Here is a 20,870-nt window from a genome sequence, read left to right as displayed (position 1 = left end):
GGTCATAATATAGAAACATTTGGTGTACAGGTTATTTTTAATTACTCTCGAGTTAATACCTACCCTGTTCTTATGCTCTTTTGCCCTAGGCTCTTCTTCTTCCTCCTGTCCTCCTCTGATCCTGTTGCTGATGATTCTGCCGGTCTCCTGAGCTTACTATATATTCATTAGGGGTGTGAATGCATGATGACGTCATTGTGAGGGCATGGTCGTAATGCATACCCCGTTTTACGTACACTCACTTTACGTACACTCGCGAGTACGGACATGCCCCGAGAGTGTACGTAAAGTGCCTCGCAAGTACGGACGTTCCGACATTCCCGCGCCGCGCAGCCGCAGTATACCCTGGAGTTGCGAGAGGCCAGGTTCCTGCCCAGAATACGCCCACAGACAGCTCGCCACGCAGCCGCAGTATACCCTGGAGTTGCGAGATACGCCCACAGACAGCTTGGAGTTGACCCCCAGCCATCCGCGAGTTGCCTGCCAGCCATCCCACAGCCTGGAGTTGCGAGTGAAGAGGCCAAGTTCCTGCCCGGAGTAGCCAGGCCCCAGTTACCGCCAGCCAGGCCCCAGTTACCGCCAGCCAGGGCCCAGTTACCGCCAGCCAGGCCACAGTTACCGCCAGCCAGGCCACAGTTACCGCCAGCCAGGCCACAGTTACCGCCAGCCAGGCCCCAGTTACCGCCAGCCAGGCCCCAGTTACCGCCAGCCAGGCCCCAGTTACCGCCAGCCAGGCCCCAATTGGTGCCAGCAAGGCCCCAGTTACTGCCAGCCAGGCCCCAGTTACCGCCAGCCAGGCCCCAGTTGGTGCCAGCAAGGCCCCAGTTACCGCCAGCCAGGCCCCAGTTACCGCCAGCCAGGCCCCAGTTGGTGCCAGCAAGGCCCCAGTTACCGCCAGCCAGGCCCCAGTTACCGCCAGCCAGGGCCCAGTTACCGCCAGCCAGGCCACAGTTACCGCCAGCCAGGCCACAGTTACCGCCAGCCAGGCCCCAGTTACCGCCAGCCAGGCCCCAGTTACCGCCAGCCAGGCCCCAGTTACCGCCAGCCAGGCCCCAGTTACCGCCAGCCAGGCCCCAATTGGTGCCAGCAAGGCCCCAGTTACTGCCAGCCAGGCCCCAGTTACCGCCAGCCAGGCCCCAGTTGGTGCCAGCAAGGCCCCAGTTACCGCCAGCCAGGCCCCAGTTACCGCCAGCCAGGCCCCAGTTGGTGCCAGCAAGGCCCCAGTTACCGCCAGCCAGGCCCCAGTTACCGCCAGCCAGGCCCCAGTTACCGCTAGCCAGGCCCCAGTTGGTGCCAGCCAGGCCCCAGTTACCGCCAGCCAAGCCAAGAGTTACCGCCAGCCAGGCCAAGAGTTACCGCCAGCCAGGCCAAGAGTTACCGCCAGCCAGGCCCCAGTTACCGCCAGCCAGGCCAAGAGTTACTGCCATCCAAGCCAAGTGTTACCGCCAGCCAAGCCAAGAGTTACCGCCAGCCAAGCCAAGAGTTACCGCCAGCCAAGCCAAGAGTTACCGCCAGCCAGGCCAAGAGTTACCGCCAGCCAGGCCAAGAGTTACCACCAGCCCATAGTTGCCAGCCCACAGCCAGCTCAGAGTTGCCTGCCAGCCATCCCACGGTTGCCGACTGCCCACCGTTCACCCAAAAACCTGCCAACATACAGGTAATTGCACTGCTGTAAACATTAGAGCAAATGTACTGTACTCGTACGTTACCTGTACTGTGTATTTTTTTTTGGTAACACCTGTATCCACTGTTCTTTTGATTGTTACAGGTACTTTTCGTGTACAGCACTGTACATCAATAATGACAGATACAAAAAAAAAACGTCAATCTATTACCTTGGATATGAAGGCTAAAATTATTAAATTGTATGACGAAGGTGTACCTCAAGCTGAAATAGGCCGAAGGCTAGGCTTCACTCGGACTACAGTTAACACCATCATGAAAAACAGAGAAAAAATTCTTGCAGAAATTAAGAGTGCTACACCCGTTAACGCAACAACAATTCGAAAAAGAGATAGCATTGTTGCAGACATGGAGAGACTCTTAACACTTTGGATAGAAAATCAGACTACACGTCATGTTCCTGTAAACCAGGCAATTATACAAAGTAAAGCCTTAAGCCTATTCAATGACTTGAAGGCTAAGAAAGGTGAGGCAGCAAAGGATGCAGAATTTTTTGCAAGCCGTGGATGGTTTGATAGGTTCAAGAAAAGGTCTAACCTACATAACATTAAAATACAAGGAGAGGCAGCTGCTGCAGATACTGAGGCTGCAGAAAGCTATCCAACAGAATTGGCCAAAATTATTGAAGACGGAGGCTACTCCATGGATCAAATTTTTAATGTGGATGAGACTGGGCTATTTTGGAAGAAGATGCCTGCAAGAACCTTCATCGCAAGACAGGAAAAATCAATGCCAGGCTACAAGCCAGCTAAAGATAGAATAACCCTTCTGTTAGGTGGCAATGCTTCTGGTACCTTAAAGCTAAAGCCTTTGCTAATTTACCGATGGGAAAATCCGAGAGCTTTGAAGAACTACGTTAAAACTAGACTTCCAGTGCACTGGAGAGCTAACAAAAAAGCATGGGTAACTGCAACCCTTTTTGAAGATTGGTTTGACACCTGCTTTGTTCCAGAGGTGAAAGCCTATTGCAAGGACAACGGTGTCCCTTTCCACATTTTGCTGCTTGTTGATAATGCCCCTGGACACCCTCGAACGCTAGATGAGCTGAACCCTAACATTCGAGTGCAATTCCTACCACCAAATACCACCTCACTACTACAGCCAATGGATCAATGTGTCATAGCCGCCTTCAAGTTGAACTACTTGAAAAGAACATTCAGCAAGTGTGTTGCAGCAATAGACAAAGAAGAAGGTGATGGTAAAGAAGTTCTATCCAAATTCTGGAAAAGTTTTAACATCTTGGATTGCATTAAAACTGTAAGAGATGCTTGGAATGACATAAAGGAAACCACAATGAAAAGGGCCTGGAAAAAATTATGCCCACAGTTAGTTGATGATTCTGAAGGCTTTGAAGAACATGTAGCTAATGTTACTGAAAATATTGTAGAGATGGCAAGGCAGTTAGAGCTGGAAGTGGAGCCAGAAGATGTTGCTGAACTGCTTGCATCCCACACTGAGCCCCTCAGCAATGAAGATCTTCTAGAACTTGAAGAGGAGAGAGAAGAAGATGTGCAGGATGAGGTTGAGATCATTGAACAGCCTGAAGGCTTAACTACAAAAATTCTCTTTGAAGCTTTTCGTCATCTTGATAGCGCCATGGCTCTTTTTGAAAAGCATGATAGGGATTTTGAAAGAAGTTCCAAAGTCAATGCTAACATTTCAGGGGCTTATGCCTGCTACAAAGAAATCTACAGGGAAAAGAAGAGAGCAACACTTCAAACCTCCATAGACAGTTACTTTCCTAAAAGTCCATCAGCACGCACATCATCCACATTGACTGACAGTCATTTTGATCCTAGATCATCATCAACGGACAGTCCATTTTCACCTCTGACATCCCCATCAAGCCCTGCTTCTACTCTGATTGATCTTTGTAATACACCCACTTTGCCAGCAAGACAGTATCTCGCCTTTGAAGACTTGACTTGTGAAACAGAAAATTCTTGTATGCCTGCCAGTCCATTTTCAGCTCCGACATCATCATCAAGTCCTGCTCCTACACTGATTGCTATTTGTAGTACACCCAATTCTCCAGCAAGAAAGCGTCTCGCCTTTGAAGACTTGACTTGTGAAACAGAAGATACCTGTATGCCTTCCAGTCCATTTCCAGCTGCTCCTACTCTGATTGCTACTTCTACTTGTAGACCCAATTCACCAGCAAGAAAGCGTCTCGCCTTTGAAGACTTGGCTTGTGAAACAGAAGATACCTGTATGCCTTCATCATTCCTACTACATTAAACTCTCTCAGCTTCTCTGGCCTTGCGACAACAATCAAGATGGGGTAAGCTTACAATTTTTTTTTAATACTGTACTGTATTATGTTTATTTTAGTTATCAATGCATTATTTATATCAGTTATGCCTCTAAATGACTATTGGAATGTAGTACATGCATTGAGAAGTGAAAAAAAGGTATTGCTTCACTTTAAGTACATTTTCGTTTTACATACATGCTCCGGTCCCATTGCGTACTTAAAAGTGGGGTATGCCTGTATATTAAGCTGCAGAGAACTGAGACGGGCAGAATCCACGGCAACAGCATTGGAGGAGGACAGGAGGAAGAAGAAGAGCCTAGGGCAAAAGAGCAGACAACATAAGAGCAGAAGATTGCACAGCAGAAGAGTGGAGAGGAGAAGATCCAAAGAGCAGAGTGGAGAAGACCGGATGAAGATATTTAAGAACATTTCAGAAATGTCTCCTGTCATTATTCACATACACTTCCATTTATGTGGTTAATGTGTAGGGGTACTATGTACCCCATACCCATTCACACAGTGATTGGTGTCTGGGATCTGGGGGCCACCCTTTGTTGAAGGTTGCTTCCAAAGTCCTAGGAACCCCCTGGCCGCATGACCCCCCCAAAACCACCAGACAGGGTTGTGGGGATGAGGCCCTTGTCCTCTACATGGGAGCAAGGTGCTTTTGGGTGTGCGGTGCAGAGGCCCCCTGGCCCAAAGAACAAAACCCCCCCATGTTGAGGGCATGTCTCCTGCTGTGGTCCAGGGGGTGTTTGGTCCGCTTGCTCGTTCTCTTTCCTGGCCTGACAAGCTGCATGCTTGGATAAGGGTCTGGTAGGGGTTTTGTGGGTAACCCACGCTGTCTTTTTGTTGTGGGCCTACCCTCAAACTCAATACCACACACAAAAGGCCTGGTTGTGAACTTGGGGGGATACCCACGGTGGGTTATTCAATTGTTTTGTGTAGTTCCCCCTCAAAAATCTTCACAGCTCAAGTGGCCCCGCAAGACAGAGCATCCTGATCCGACTTGCGGTGCGACTTCTATTCAAATAAAGAGGCTCCCATAGGGAACTAGTGTTGACAATTGGAGGCTAAAAATAACACTGATAAAAATCATTATGAAAAAACCTACGTGGGCACACAATTGGCTCTCTGACACTTGGTCCAGGATCGTCCACATTTTCAGAAGTGGCTTCCACGCTGCTTGGCAAGTTGCCAGGAGATCTGGGTTCTGACCTGGCTGGGGATGCCACATCCTCGCATCTGCAATGTAAATTTGTAAGGGAATACAGGAATATAAGGTTAAACAATCATTGCAAATACACATATTTATATGATCCCACTACCCAGAAATCTGTGCCTACCAACCTTCTTGTTGCTCTGGTGTCTGGTCACTTGTTGGCTCCACCAGAATCACCTCAGGAATAATGTCTTCATCTACATAATACAAAAAATTGGCCATATCATAAAAGTCACAAGAGGTACATTTGTTAGGACATGGTGCCCTGCTTGATAGCTCTTTTAGTAACAAATATTAAGACATGTACATGGTTATCTACGAAAAATATGGTACATTAATGTTTGACAGTGCATAGGAACCAATTACCTTTAGTCGAATCTGTGCCACCATCTGGGCCCATGTCCTCATCTTCTTCCACAACTGCCGATGGAGCTGCCAAACCTCTCCTCCTCCTTTCCCATTGTTTGGCACGGAGTTTACGTTTTTCTCCTATTGAAAGGTTTGAATAATAATCTGTGATTAATAGGAATGTTTGCAGAGAAGATTCGTGCAGGAAAGAACGTTCGTTGCAACACAATACATATATTTTTAACTATGGCTTCCTGACTTTTAATGTCATATACTAAAACATCAACAATAGATCGATCTAATCACGACATGACAACTAAAATGAGTAATCTAACTTTTTACATAGACATTATAATCTAGACATGTTAATACAACATACACAAAATTATAAAAAAACTTATTGCATGTTTAAAAAAATAATTACAAAAAAAAAACATACTTTTTTTCAAAATCCAATGGATTTGGCCCAGCTGATCCTGCTCACGGTGTTTCAGGTCGGACCACCGTTTCCGAATTTGATCTTTCGATCGGTCCACACCGAATTTTTTTTGCAAACATGCCACCACCTTATCCATGATGCCATCTTTCCTGGCATTGGGCCGATCGTAAATTGGCCAACTTTCCATCATAGTCCATTTTTTGTAAAATGGAGACCATCTCAACCATTTCTGCCTTTGTCATGGGTGTAGCCCTTGATTTTCGGGTGGCCCAATCACTTCTGCCCACACTAATTGAGCTCTCAGATCGTTGAGACATGGTTCGTAATTAAACAATGATTATTCCACTGCCTCAGGTGTCGCATGTAGGCCTGATCTTCAGCACGTACACACCCCTGCACAAGCCCGCCACTGGAGGAGGAGTTGACGCCTGCGCTGTATTTAAATGACGCCGGATCGTTCGGCCGACGATTCGCTAGCGGACATATCGAGGGTTGGAGCACGATCGAGCGGCGAATCACGACTTTTCCCCACAAACAAAGGTACGACTATTTTAATAGAAAGTGTGTGTTTTGGGCCCTATACAGCTTTTATTAGGAATATCTCTATTATGTGCCAAAATACATGCTATTTTAATATGTTTTGTGTTGTGTTGTGTCTTGCAGGCATATACTGTCCTGCAATATGGTGGACAATTACACCAGCCACAACTTTCTAATAAGTTTTATTGACGAGTACAGGCAACTGCCGTGTTTGTGGCAAGTGAAGTCGGCGGATTATAAAAATAAAAAACTAAAAAAACAGGCCATTGACCATTTGGTGGCCTTCTACAAGCCCGTCTGTCCTGGGGCAAATGTGGAGTATGTAAGGCGAAAAATCAATAGTATTCGAGTGCCTACAGGCGGGAGGTAAAAAAAATAGAAGATTCCACCCACTCTGGAGCAGGTGCCCAAAATGTACATGTACCACGGCTGTGGTACTATGATAACTTGCGATTCCTGTCCGACACCTTGGAATCCAGGCCATCCATATCTACACTGCCTTCTACATCGGCAGAGGGCTCAGTGTCGCTTGATCAAAGCCAGGATGAGGATTTCCTGGAGGAGAGTTTTACTCAGGTATGGCATTTCACTATATATTGTCTGCTAAAATTTAATCATGTAACAAAATTATCAGCTAAACCATAATTGACCCTTAATGTAAACGGCCATAGCAAGGGGTTGGCATGACAGGCAACCGCCAGGGGCGCAGGCCAAGGGGGGTGGGTCACAAAAACATTGGCATTGGTTTATTGTTTTTTTGAACAATCCACTCAGCCTGCACACCCCAGAACCCCCAGTTTGCAGGCGGATTCATGCAGGTGTAAAACATTGAGAGCAGCTGAGCCAAAAGACCAGGAGACAGACTGCCTCTCACTGCATCCCCAGCACACCTCTGGTCTTACAAACACTGCTGCATCCCCAGCACACCTCCAGTCCTAACAAACACTGCTGGAGCCTCAGAATTCCTCTGGCTCAACCTTTTTTAATACAAAACTAACAAACTAACAGCTCCTGCAAATGATCCATCCATCCTTGCTTCCATGTCTCTGGTCTCTCACTCCGGGTCAGCAAGGCAGGTGGCTTCCTTATTCCTGTTTTCCTGCACCGCTTCACCCTCAATGCCCTACATCAAAGCCCTCTGCAAGTTCAGGCCCCTCTCTCTCTTCAACCCCCCTCCTCTCTCTCTCACACCCCCTCTTTCTCTCCCTCTCTCTCTCACACCCCCTCTTTCTCTCCCTCTCTTTCTCACACCCCCTCTTTCTCTCCCTCTCTCTATCTCTCACCCCTCTCTTTCTTGTTTTTCACACCTGAGACAATGATTGCCCACTAGAGAGCTCTACACTGGGCAAACAAGGGACAAATGAGAAACATTTAATGCCCTTTAATTTTTTTTGGGGGGGTGGGTTACATTTTTACATTGATCTTGGGGGGGGGGTTGTTGCCAAATACAGCTCCTCAACAAGGGCACTGGAGACCCTAGGTACGCCACTGTATGTAAAGTCTGCTATTTGATCACAATAATATAATTTTTATATACACTATAACATTCTAATCAATTGTTCATTTCATCAACAGGGAAGTGTCACTGAGGAGGAGCCAGGTTGCAGCCAGGAGCCTGCGGAACTATTTCCACCACCACCTCCTCCTGCCAAACGGAGGCAAAAGAGGAAGCATGTGGATGACATAACTGAGGAATTTATACAGGAGGCCACCATAGCCCTACGTAGGAAACCGGAGGCCAATGAATCATTTGGCAACATGACGGGCAAAATTTTAGATAAGGTGGACCTCAGCCAGTGTCAGTATGCCCGAAAAATCATCCTCGATGTGCTGCAAAAGGCTGAAAATGGCATCCTTAATGAGCACAGCCATGCATGCCAGGAGCACCCATGCCCTCCACCTCCACAACACCCACCACCTCGCCAAATGCCACATGGCCAGTGGCAATATGGCCAGCAGGATCCAAACCTGCCCTCATGGCAACCTGATTTCAGTTACCAGCAACTTTAATTTGTGTAACCCCCTATTATTTATTTTACCCCTGTTTGGCAGTTTGTATTTTAATTTTGTCCAAATGGACCTTTTTTATGTTTAGTTTATTATACGGAGAGTATTGATGTTTTCATTTCTTTTTTTCTGAGATAAAAAAAATAAAGAAAATTGAAAATAAAAAATGGCCTATCTGAATTTGTTAACATGTTTAATATTGTGCATAACCCGAAAAATATGTTTTAGACATTAATTCAGACAAGAATAAAGGGTCATATCAATAGTTAGATCTTTGCTATTTAAACAATAATAATGGTGAAGAGTTCAAATTATTTAATTCTAACATTTGATAGAACAGATAGAATAGACAAACATTATCTTCATCATAACAGAACACATGCCTTTTTATTAGAAAAGTATTGAATTATGAGCAGCATCTTCCTTCTTCTCACATTTATCAAGATGAGCATGTGCTCCGCATTTCACCTATTTCTTGGACTGCCGCGAGCCGAAAGTTCTTTCTGAATAAAATGTTGAGTTTACTAGAGAAAATTCTTCCGGGAACTCATTTGGTTTGATCATGCGTGTTGGGATTTGTAGCTGTGTGTCGGCCGAATTCTGTACTGACTGGCGAACAATCGTCCGTTCTGGTGTCGGCATACAAAATTTTTAATGCTTGCAAGACAGACTCTTGTCCGCAGAATGTGCGCAGACAGCTGTCGGAGGCACCATACTAACAAGCGTACAATCGGCAGATCTTTCGTCCGCCGACGTTTGTATGCCGACGATCAGTACGTGTGTACGGGCCTTTACTTTTGTGCAGATAAAATCAGCTTATGGTATCACAGTAGTAACCGGCGAGTCTTGCAGAGACCTCGCCAGACTCCAGACAGCAGCGGGTGACGTCGATGGCTCCGCCTTCCCCCCGTAAGCTTGTCGTCCCCCAATGGGTGGAGACTTCTTCAGCGGTATTGAAGGCTATGTGAGACGTCACCCCTTATGAATACCGGGTTGCCCACTGATTGGCCGGGCGGTCCGGATCCTCCGATTGGCTGTACTCCGTTGTCAAGGCGCCTGGAAAGCCGCATTCCTCCCAACACGGAAGTAAGCAGACCTGTGCCAAGAGACAGCCCCTCGCTCACGCCGCGCCGCTCGCTAATTGGCCGAGCGGGGCAAACGCTTCTAATTGGCTAATCCTAGTCTTCATGGTGACACAGAAGCCGTTTTCCACTAGAAGGCGGAAGTTGTTCGGCTTGTGCCCAGGCTTGTTAACCATTCACTTCCTATAATATGCTAATGTGCCTTTATCATGGCTGCAAAGGCACCTCTCCTCTCATTAGCAATCTCCCTCAGACCATACACAATTACACAAGTATAGGATCTCCACAGGCGATTGTCTCTAGACCCTAATAACATGGATCTGTGTAAGAAGGAGCGCAAGGGTAAAACCTCTGGTAGTCAACACCAAAGCCTACTTAAAGGATACCAAGCATATCATACAGATATTGCAAGACCTACCTTGTACGGCCTCATCGATATTGGTTACAGCGGATGTAGGCTCCCTGTATACCATCATCGGACATAATGCAGCAGAAGCAGCCGTGAAATGGGCCTTTACTAATTCCTCACTACCAAGAAAACTGAGAAGTTTTTTACTGAGTAGCCTGTGGTTCTGTTTGACCAGGAACTACTTCTGGTATGATAAGTCATATTATCTCCAAACCAGGGGTGTGGCGATGGGGGCACGCTTCGCTCCCAGTGTGGCCAATTTGTTTATGGCCCACTGGGAGGAAGAAGTCATGTTCACGGATCGCCCCACTGAGTTGTTATGTTATCGTAGATACATAGACGACCTGTTCCTAATTTGGGATGGGGACTCAGACGGCCTGGTTACGTTCATGGATAAACTTAATAGAAATAACAAAAACGTTGTCTTGACATGGACTACCAGCCAAGAAAAGGTAGTATTCCTGGATTTGGTTATCTCCAAAAATGATAATAAGTTCACCACCTCAAATTTTTCGAAACCTACCTACCGCAATGCATATATCCCATTGGACAGCTGTCATCATCACACCTGGTTATGCAATATCCCAAAAGGACAGTTCATGCACTTAAGGCGGAACTGTGCATCAGATATAGATTATGACTCTCAGTCAAGATTATTTACTGAACGATTTGTCCAAAAGGGGTATAGCAAGGATAAAGTGGAGAAAGATAGGATGGCAGTGCAGGCCATCAATAGGGATAGTCTTTTGTCCAATGCTCCCAGAGTAACTAACACCAAGAAAGATGAGATTAGGATCATATTGGATTATAACGTACAGTACAAGAAAATCGAAAAGATCATTGGTAAGCACTGGTCGATCTTACAACAAGACAAAGTTCTAGGGACAAAATTACCAGCTAGACCTTCCTTTGTGTACAAGAAAGCACCAACAATGAGGAATTACCTAGCTCCCGGTGCAGTAGACCCACCCATACAAAATAATAATAAATTATTTTCTTTTCTATCAGGGTTTTACGCCTGTGGAAAATGCGTGGCGTGCCGTACTGTTAAAACCAATCTTAAACGAAGGAAGGAGTTCACAGCTAATACCACAGGAAAAAAATACGAGTTAAAGGGGAGTTCCGGGCACAGAAATTATTTTTCAACAAACATACCCCCGGGACAGTCAGGGCTAGTACATTCCACAATGGCTAGCCTCTGATCTGTCCCGGTTCGCACTTACCTTTTAGAAGAAATACTTACTTATAAAATTTCTTCCACAGCGTTTCCATCTCTCTTGTGGGCAGCTGAAGCCGGGGCGGTCCTCTTCGGCATCTTCTTCCGCGTCTTCTTCTCCCAGAATGCGCCTGCACCGGCCCCTCTCGTCACTTCCGGTGCGGCGCCGCATTCCTCCACAGCTTCTGGGCATGCCCAGAAGCTGTTTAGCAGGGGAATGCGGCGTCGCCCGGAAGTGACGAGCGGGGCCGGTGCTGTCGCATTGATTCATGGGAGCGATGATGTTCAGCTCCCAGGAATCAGTGCAAGCCAGGAAGTGACGCCGGAGCCGTGGCGCTGAGGGAGGATGTGAAGACTAGGTGAGTATCGTCGATCTTCAATTACAAGGTGAGTAAATAAAAAAAAAAACCTAACTATCCAATTCCTTTTCAGGTGAAGGGGAACAAGCGGACGGGCACAAAAAAAAAATATCGATTTTGTGCCCGGAACTCCGCTTTAAAAGACCTGATTACATGTTCGACCACAGGCATTGTGTACATGCTCGAATGTGACTGCGGTTTGCAGTATGTAGGCAGGACGTCCAGGGCCCTACAAACCAGGGTAGCAGAGCACGTACGGAACATTAAAAAAGGAAAAACCCCCCACCATGTTACCCAACACTTCAAAAAATACCATAATAAAGACCAGAGAGGGATAAAATTTTGGGGAGTGGAAAGGGTTAAAAAACACTGGAGAGGAGGAAATTTTATTTGGCAACTCAGCCAGCAGGAATCCTTTTGGATTTACGAAACAAAAGTGGGGGTTCCCCGTGAGTTAAACGTGGATTTCGACTTAAATTGTTTTATATCTGATCGGTAAATTATTGCTTTTATTGTCTTTTATTTAGTTTTTAATGATGTTTTATATTACCTTTTAATGTAATTTTATGTGCATTTATTAAAGGTTTTTTATCATGTAATCCAGATGACAGCGGGACGTCGATGTCTCCTTTAATATATTTTTATTATTATTGATTATGTCCTTTATATAAGGGTTTTACCCTTGCGCTCCTTCTTACACAGATCCATGTTATTAGGGTCTAGAGACAATCGCCTGTGGAGATCGTATACTTGTGTAATTGTGTATGGTCTGAGGGGGATTGCTAATGAGAGGAGAGGTGCCTTTGCAGCCATGATAAAGGCACATTAGCATATTATAGGAAGTGAATGGTTAACAAGCCTGGGCACAAGCCCGAACAACTTCCGCCTTCTAGTGGAAAACAGCTTCTGTGTCACCATGAAGACTAGGATTAGCCAATTAGAAGCGTTTGCCCCGCTCGGCCAATTAGCGAGCGGCGCGGCATGAGCGAGGGGCTGTCTCTTGGCACAGGTCTGCTTACTTCCATGTTGGGAGGAATGCAGCTTTCCAGGCGGAATACAGCCAATCGGAGGATCCGGACCGCCCGGCCAATCAGTGGGCAACCCGGTATTCATAAGGGGTGACGTCTCACATAGCCTTCAATACCGCTGAAGAAGTCTCCACCCATTGGGCGACGACACGAGTACGGGGGGAAGGCAGAGCCATCAACGTCACCCGCTGCTGTCTGGAGTCTGGCGAGGTCTCTGCAAGACTCGCCGGTTACTACTGTGATACCATACACTGATTTTATCTGCACAAAAGTAAGAGGCTGTCTTTTTTTTTTTTTTTTACAAATTTTTTTTGGTTCAGCCAGCAAGTTCAATGAAAATAAAAAATGGCCTATTCACTAAATAATGCAAGCTATGTCGATGTAGAAATCTCCCCTGCCATGCTATAGAGGCTGTCTTTTTATGCACTTTACCATTAAAGTTGTCAGTATTACACTATGGGCTTGCCCCGTTTTATGTTCCCTAACACATGCTTATGAGAGGAGCTGCCGTTCTGAGCTGACCCAGGAGTACTGGCTTGTTGGTGTTTGGAGTGTTAGACTGTGGCCGATCCATTGTGTCCAAATAAGGGGAGGATCGATCCAGGATTGCTCGGTGTGAGAGGATTGTATATGCTTTGTACAAGCAATGTTAAGGTGAGAGGCCAATCTATAAGGTGGGGGTCGGGAGTGCACTAAGAGCACCTGTTTCTCCAACCAGATTGTTTTGACTCACCTTCATCTCACGGGCATTGCATGGATTATTTTTCCTATCATCTATGCTGTTTTTAATATATTTTTTTGATGTGAATATTAGCACTGCACTATATATCTGAGGATTTACCGGATGCTGTCAGTTCTGGCTGATTTATGAAATAAAAAAAAAAAATTTGCTGTAAAAAAAAAATAAAAATTTTAGGGCAACTTTTCCAATTGCAATACTGCTGTTATAAAATTGTCCATGTGGTGGGAATGTTTGTGCACAACTAGTAAGTCTTTTGTGGCTGCAAATATGACCTAAAAGGTTTTTTAAATTTCGCCTCCCATTAAAGTCAATGGGGGCCGCTGCGAACTTGCGGTTCGCGAACATTTGACAAAATTTGCGGCTGACATTCGCGAACCGCCCCGGCCAATGTTCGTCCATCCCTACCCTCTACCCACCTCCGAGCACCATTTCTTGGTTCCACCTCCTACCTACCTCCAAGCACCATTCCTTGGTTACAACCTCTACCCACCTCTGAGCACCAATTCCTTGGTCCTCGGAGGAATGGGTGGCACAATCTGAAAAAGACCAGTAAGCAACCTCTCCCCCAAAATTCAAGCTCTTTCCTGCCTTTTTGGATGAGGACTCTCTTTCTCTCTTCAATGCTTTCTGGACTCTGAGTCAGAACTGCAGGAGCAAACCTCTTTGGAATTAGACACTGACTCTAGAATTGCAGTTTTCTTTCATTCGGCAGACATTTACTCTAAAGCAGGAGGCCGGACTAAATGCAGCTCATTGCTATCAAAGGAGGCTAGCCCTTAAAGGATACAGTTTAAACTCTTGCAATGCAGACAAGATTGTCCAACTTGTAGAATTATTATTTAGGATAGAATCAATATTCTTCATACCAACTTCCATTGCATTGGAAGAGAGGCAAGGGTTAAGGCAGTTTCACGGACTACAACTGCAGACAGATATACCCCTTAGGGACAAGTCCAACACAAAGTTACCATCAGAAGACCCTAAACCCCCCCCAAGGACCCACCTAATCATCATTAATGAGTATACCCCTGAAGGACACAGCATCCCCCAATGGCAACTTCATGTATATGGCTAAGCTCATGTAGGCAACGTCAACCAAATAGGTGACTCATTATACTGGAAGACCTCTTCAAGTGCCTAATCTGACATCCTGCAGTACAGGTTGAAGTGTTCTGGTTGGGGTTTGAACTGAGCAACCCAGTGCTGCAAGGTGATGACACCTAAGACATTCTGCTTCTCTGTCCTTCTGTTCAATTTGCACCACTCTTCTAGCATGAGCTTCTAGATTAAACATCATAGGGAAAAAGACAACGCACTGCTTTTCAAGTGCTAAAAATACTTGCATTGCAGGTACCTCTGCAGGAAGGGAGGTACAAAAACCTGCTTATAGACCATCCTCATCTTCCTTATAGGAATTGTTTGAAGAGGATTAAACTTGTCAGTTGAGTGATCCTGCAAGGGAAAAGCTTGACATGGTCAGAGTTGAGACTCCTTGTACATGCAGATCTGGAGAGGCTTAATAGAAAGTGTCCATTAGTCAGCTTCCCATACACCAGCTTTATGAGGCCTGCAGAAGAGCTGACAATCCAGGAACAGTAACAGTAAGGAAGACGCTGCCCCCCTCCAGCTATAACCTGCATAGAGCAGCCACAGTATAGAGGTATTAGGCTGCAGCGGCACAAGGACCTGTCGCAGTAAGAAATAAATCCATGATAAACAGACACGGTGCATATTGTTAAGAAAAAAAAGATATTATAACATATATAATTGCTATAAGCTATGTAGTAATTTATTTATTTATTTTTTAAATCGCAATTCAAACTTCAGCTGCTAAAGTCTCCTAAGATGTCATAAAAGACAGTGTAACAGTTGTTTGATTGCTGGGTGAGAAAAACCCGTAAGGGGTTAATTACTGCTAAAGGAATACTGACACTGCAGCTTCTCACATCAGAGCACCATCCCAGCAGGTGAATAATCAAACAGACCCTGCCATACAGATGTAGAGCCCTCCTAGGTAGGTGCTAGAATGAGTGGATATAGTTTTTGGTTTCTCTGCCTAACAGGGACACAGCTCATGCTGTCTTGATGATTCATACTGATCCAATAGCCATGGAGTATATTGGACAGGTGGCTGGAAGCTTGGCAGATGAGAGCATGGATGTCTGTACAGCCCTGGCCAATTAGAAGGGGGTGTGCCCCAAGGCATGCTGGGTACCTGCATTTATTTCTGAAGAGCACATGGGCTCGTAGTCTAGTCCAGTCTACCTCTAGGGAGAGAGGTCTAAGTGGGGAGGGGGATGCTGCCTCTCCCTTGCAGAGGCTGCTAGGCAGCCTCGGTGGGGGCGACCTGAGGGCCTAAAACATTGAAGTTGCAACCCCATTGGTCCTTACGAGGGCTGACTGGGGGAGGATGTCTGCGGATCCTGTCTGGTACTACTGAGGAAGACTGGTGTGTGTGCTCCAAGAGCCTTGTGAGTATAGACCCCCCACAGGGGATCCTTGGGACTTGTGCTTTTGGATCCTCCTCTGGGTGTTAGAAGTCAGTTACTGGGTGCAAGCCAAAGGAGACACTGGCTGGTGTCTTGAAGAGGCAAGGTTCACTGCGTTCCTTCAGCTACAAAGGGACTTGTTCATCCCATACAGCTGCTTTATGGTCCTGCAGATGATAAGCGATACAGTTCTATTGAGAGAGTTGTCCTCACCTGTGAATAGTTATTTGAAATATCCTACTAAATCCCTTCTCTTATCCAAAAAAAAAATGCAAAACTACAGATGTTCACAAGGAACCACTGTCATATGTGTGGACTTTAAGGACACAGCATGAGACAGATAACAACTACATGGATTTATCCTGAAATAACATTTATTGATTTATCTAAAACCAGATCTCAATAAAATGAGGAAACTGGCCACAAACTGATCTCAGCTCGTACACAGGAGATCAATGTCTCCTACTAATTTCACTCATGTACATCATACATATATAAGGATAAGTTGGTATATATCATAAGGTTGGTGTAGGTATAGATATTTCCTCTCTTCACTGGTCTACGCGTTTCGCACAAGGCTTCTTCAGGACTATGAAGAAGATGCCCAGACAGTTTTCTCTTATAAACAGACTCAATATTAGTGTTTCATAAACATAGAACATAATCTGTATTTATGTACATCATAATAAATACAAACATGACTTAATAGCACCAGGCCTTCCTTCCAACCCCCAACAAATTAACCCGACCTGGGGCGGACACAGGGGGGAAAATTGGACCAAAACATGTTCTATATATATATATATATATATAGGTATCTGTCCTGATGATCCTAGGTAGAAGATAAAATATATATGTGTAGTAGTGTGAGGAGTAATTACATTCTCTATTCTATATCTATTCACACAGAAAGGAGGAAGGATAATCACCTTATGAGGATAGCAGGTTGGTATACACCGGATGGAGTTTATACTCCCATAATATGTGGGTGTCTCTCTCTATAGAGGTCACCTAGGTATATGATCAAAGACCATCTTGTTTATGACTCATAGTTAGTGTACTCTTATCTCTAATAATGTAGGTTTCAGCCTACCTGTAGGTTAGGTATATCTCTTGGATATACTTACCACCCCTTACCTATGTAAGAAATGTCAAATGGAGGAGGAGCCTGCAGTAGTTATTTTTTAATAAAGGATTTTTCAAAAATTGTGTGTTTTTATTAATTTTTGGTGAATAGGTATGGGAAATATGTTCCGATGCTCATTTACATGTGGGGGGTGGGGCGGGATCTGGGGGCCCCTTGGTAAAGCACCCACCTATATTGATGGCATGTGGCCTGGTATGGTTAAGGAGGGGGGCCCTCACTTGTCCCTCCTACTTTCCTGACCTGCCGGGCTGCATCCCAGGATAAAGGGTTTGGTATGGATTTTAGGGGAGAACCCATGCTGGTTTTTTTTTTATTTACATTTTGGCCCCTGAAGTGCCTGGTATGGACTGGGGGGGAGGGGGACAACGCCGTTTTTTTCTATTGCCGGCATTCTTTTCTTTCCATTCATCTGTCAGTGGGGAAGCCCGTTGACAGCTGATGAGTCATGGTTGGTAAGGATGCGGGCGGGCGGCCGGCTTCCCGGCCTGCTGCTTAACAACCAGCTATTTCTTCACACAGAATTTGCATTGGTCGATCATTTTTTTTTGACTGATCCAAATTCGAATCGTTCTGAAAAGTTGGAATTCGTTAGAAAATGAATAAACAAAACAAATTTTAACAGATTTCAACTAAATTCATTACAATTTCATTTGTAGATTTGGATACATCCGGATCTAGGAATAACCAAAAATTTGTCAGAATTTGTATTCGCACCGAAACGAATTTCATGTGTCTAACACTTAATGGCCACCCGCTAACCGCTGGGCTCCCAGCCAAAGCAAATGGCCACCGATGGCAGGGCCCACTCTCCAGGCATGGATCCTCTACATATGTGTGCCATAACACCACCCCGCTGATAGCTGGGGACTCAATGACCACTCAGGACATCCTGGAAGACTTCTGGATACCAAAGGAAGCTCCTGACATCCGCACAGCTGCCCAGCACCAGACCCGCCCACCAATACTTCCAATAGGTAGGAAAACTTCATACAAAAATGGTCCTATAAGTGAGGAGGAAAAAAAAGGAACGCAGCCATTGAACATTTATGGAGGGTGGGGATCTTTTAGGGGAGGAACGAGGGCGGGGCTACCCAAACGTATGCTGCCATGGACATCTGTCAGGAAAGCACATTATGGCCACTAGATGGAACTGACCATTATAGGAAATCCCAATTCACCATGACTGGGGGAATGCGGGTCACATTTCATCAACACATTTATAACAACCAGATCTGTAAGTGTTTGTGAAATCTTCCCGCACAAAATGTACTCAGCCAATGAAAGGTAAGGACTCCATTTTTATTTTTCTCCTGCTATCAATGGCCAACACGGGACAACACTTCATCCATGTCTTTGGTGATCTTTGATCTCCTCATGAAGTGTTTCTTACATGATGAAGATCAGCCATGGAGTATATCTGAGGTGTATATCAGGGTGTGCTTCTTCCCCACATGTCCAGCAACATTCATATAGAAGACATTTCCCGCACTTAAGGCACTAATACACCTCCAGGGTTGTGTGGGACCCCTGATGTACAGGAAGACAGGACATCAGTGAGGAACATTTCCCTCACTCAGATCAGGAATACAGCTTCTCACCCGTGTGAGATCTCTGATGTCTGTAAAAATGGGACTTGTGTGCAAAACATTTCCCGCACTCAGGACAGGAAAACGGCTTTTCCCCGGTGTGCAATCTCTGATGTATGGAAAGATAGGACTTCTGTGAAAAACATTTCCCGCACTCAGGACAGGAATACGGCTTCTCACCAGTGTGCGATCTCTGATGTGTGGAAAGATAGGACTTCTGTGCAAAACATTTCCCACACTTAGGACAGGAATACGACTTCTCACCGATGTGCGATCTCTGATGTGTGTAAAGAGCGGACTTGTGTGCAAAACATTTCCCGCACTCCGGACAGGAATACGGCTTCTCACCAGTGTGCGATCTCTGATGTCTGTAAAGATGGTTCTTCCGTGCAAAACATTTCCCGCACTCAGGACAGGAATACGGCTTCTCATCAGTGTGCGATCTCTGATGTGTGGAAAGATATGACTTATGTGAAAAACATTTCCCGCACTCAAGACAGGAATACGGCTTCTCACCAGTGTGCACTCTCTGATGCATGGAAAGATGGGCCTTCTGTGAAAAACATTTCCCGCACTCAGGACAGGAATACGACTTCTCACCAGTGTGCAATCTCTGATGTGTGGAAAGAGTGGACTTCTGTGAAAAACATTTCCCACACTCAGGACAGGAATACGGCTTCTCACCCGTGTGCGATCTCTGATGTGTGGAAAGATTGGACTTCTCTGAAAAACATTTCCCACACTCAGGGCAAGAATATGGCTTCTCACCAGTGTGCAATCTCTGATGTGTGGAAAGACATGACTTCTGTGAAAAACATTTCTCACACTCAGGACAGGAATACGGCTTCTCACCAGTGTGAGATCTTTTATGCACATTAAGATTGGATTTTAAATGGAAACACTTCCCGCACTCAGTACAGGAGAACCTCTTATCTGTTGTAAGGACAGCACTGTCCCTCACAGTCTGAGGTTCCTCAGGATAAGAGAAATACGATGGTCCGGCACCGTCCCTCACAGTCTGAGGTTCCTCAGGATAAGAGGAATACGATGGTCCATCTACATTGTGTGGTGCCGGATGGACATTTGAGGTAGCCGGGTTTTCTCCTGGACTATACTGTGTGATGTCCTCATCTTCTACTTTACAGTCTGGAGACAAAGTGAGACAATCCTCTGAGGTTTTCCTCATCTCCCGTCCATGTACTAAAATAGAAATAAAAAAGATTATTACTAGACATCAGCAGATTGGTTCCCCTAAACTAGGACTCTGCCCACATCAGGCAGCTTTGTCTCTGAGAATCTTGCAATTCCCCCTTCAAGGTAACTAGTAAATGGGTCCTCTGATCTCCTACCAGTTCATTTCTTTATTCATGGACCTTAGTCAGAGAGTGAGGAAACAACGAGAACTGTCTTTTATAGGAGTGACAGTGATAAGGGGATTATAGGATGAGTGTCCCCTCCCCCTCTATCACTCATTGTCATCTTCCCAACACAAGAAGTCCTGCACTTCCTTATTTAGTCCATGATTTAGTCATTAATAACAGCGGGGCTGAGCCCCACCAGAGGTCAGAGAGTGATGATGGGGGGAGAACAACCAAGATGACGACTGGACTGATCCTGAAGACCACCATCATTGGGTTACTGACTCCTCCCTCATTATCACTTTCTGTTTTAAGGTTCCAAAGTTGGAGGATGTTATCACATTATTATCACCATGTAAAAGTCTGTCCTCCAATCAAATCATCAGATATAAAATGTCCAGCTGGTAGGAAATGGGAGTAACAAAAGAGAATCCATATTATGTGTATATATAGCAGTGGGTAGAGGGGAGAGAGCAGAAGTCAGGAGTATGTAATGTACAACAGAGTATATAGTGCAGGGGTCAGGAATATGTAATTTACAGCATAGAGTATATAGTGCAGAGGTCAGGAGTATGAAATGTACAACAGAGTATATAGTGCAGGGGGTGAGGAGTTCATAATGTACAACATAGAGTATATAGTACAGGGACGGGAGTATGTAATGTACAACATAGAGTATATAGTGCAGGGGTCAAATGTATGTAATGTACAGCATAGAGTATATAGTGCAGTATATATTACAGGGGTCAGGAGTATGTAACGTACAACATAGAGTATACTGAACAGGAGTATGTAATATACAACATAGAGTATACAGTGCAGGGGTCAGGAGCACGTAATGTACAACATAGAGTATATAGTGCAGGGGTCAGCAGTATGTAATGTACAACATAGAGTATATAGTGCAGGGGCCAGGAGTATGTAATGTACAACCTAGAGTATATAGTGCAGGGGCCAGGAG

At 45.4% G+C, this 20,870-nt stretch overlaps 4 protein-coding genes across 4 annotated transcripts in view; 2 read left to right on the top strand and 2 right to left on the bottom strand.

Annotated features, from left to right (window-relative positions):
* Positions 1-20,870, top strand: part of LOC309549119 (uncharacterized protein) — a 2,919,967-nt gene that overhangs the window by 2,275,135 nt on the left and 623,962 nt on the right. The window lies entirely within an intron of this gene.
* LOC309549117 (uncharacterized protein) overlaps positions 1-20,870 on the bottom strand; it is a 4,285,597-nt gene that overhangs the window by 3,751,426 nt on the left and 513,301 nt on the right.
* LOC309548645 (uncharacterized protein) overlaps positions 1-20,870 on the bottom strand; it is a gene marked incomplete at its 3' end in the record, with an annotated part of 257,244 nt that overhangs the window by 189,770 nt on the left and 46,604 nt on the right. The gene's annotated exons all lie outside the window — the stretch shown is intronic.
* Positions 1,883-3,921, top strand: LOC309548642 (tigger transposable element-derived protein 1-like; the record flags this gene model as incomplete). Its single annotated transcript, XM_082248611.1, has 1 exon — positions 1,883-3,921. The coding sequence occupies exon 1, from the start codon at positions 1,939-1,941 to the stop codon at positions 3,919-3,921; it is 1,983 nt and encodes a 660-aa protein (XP_082104737.1). The 5' UTR covers positions 1,883-1,938.

The sequence above is a fragment of the Pelophylax lessonae genome (assembly GCF_965119305.1).
Source record: "Pelophylax lessonae genome assembly, chromosome: 3".
Classification (NCBI taxonomy): domain Eukaryota; kingdom Metazoa; phylum Chordata; class Amphibia; order Anura; family Ranidae; genus Pelophylax; species Pelophylax lessonae.
This window is presented reverse-complemented; position numbering and strand designations above follow the sequence as displayed.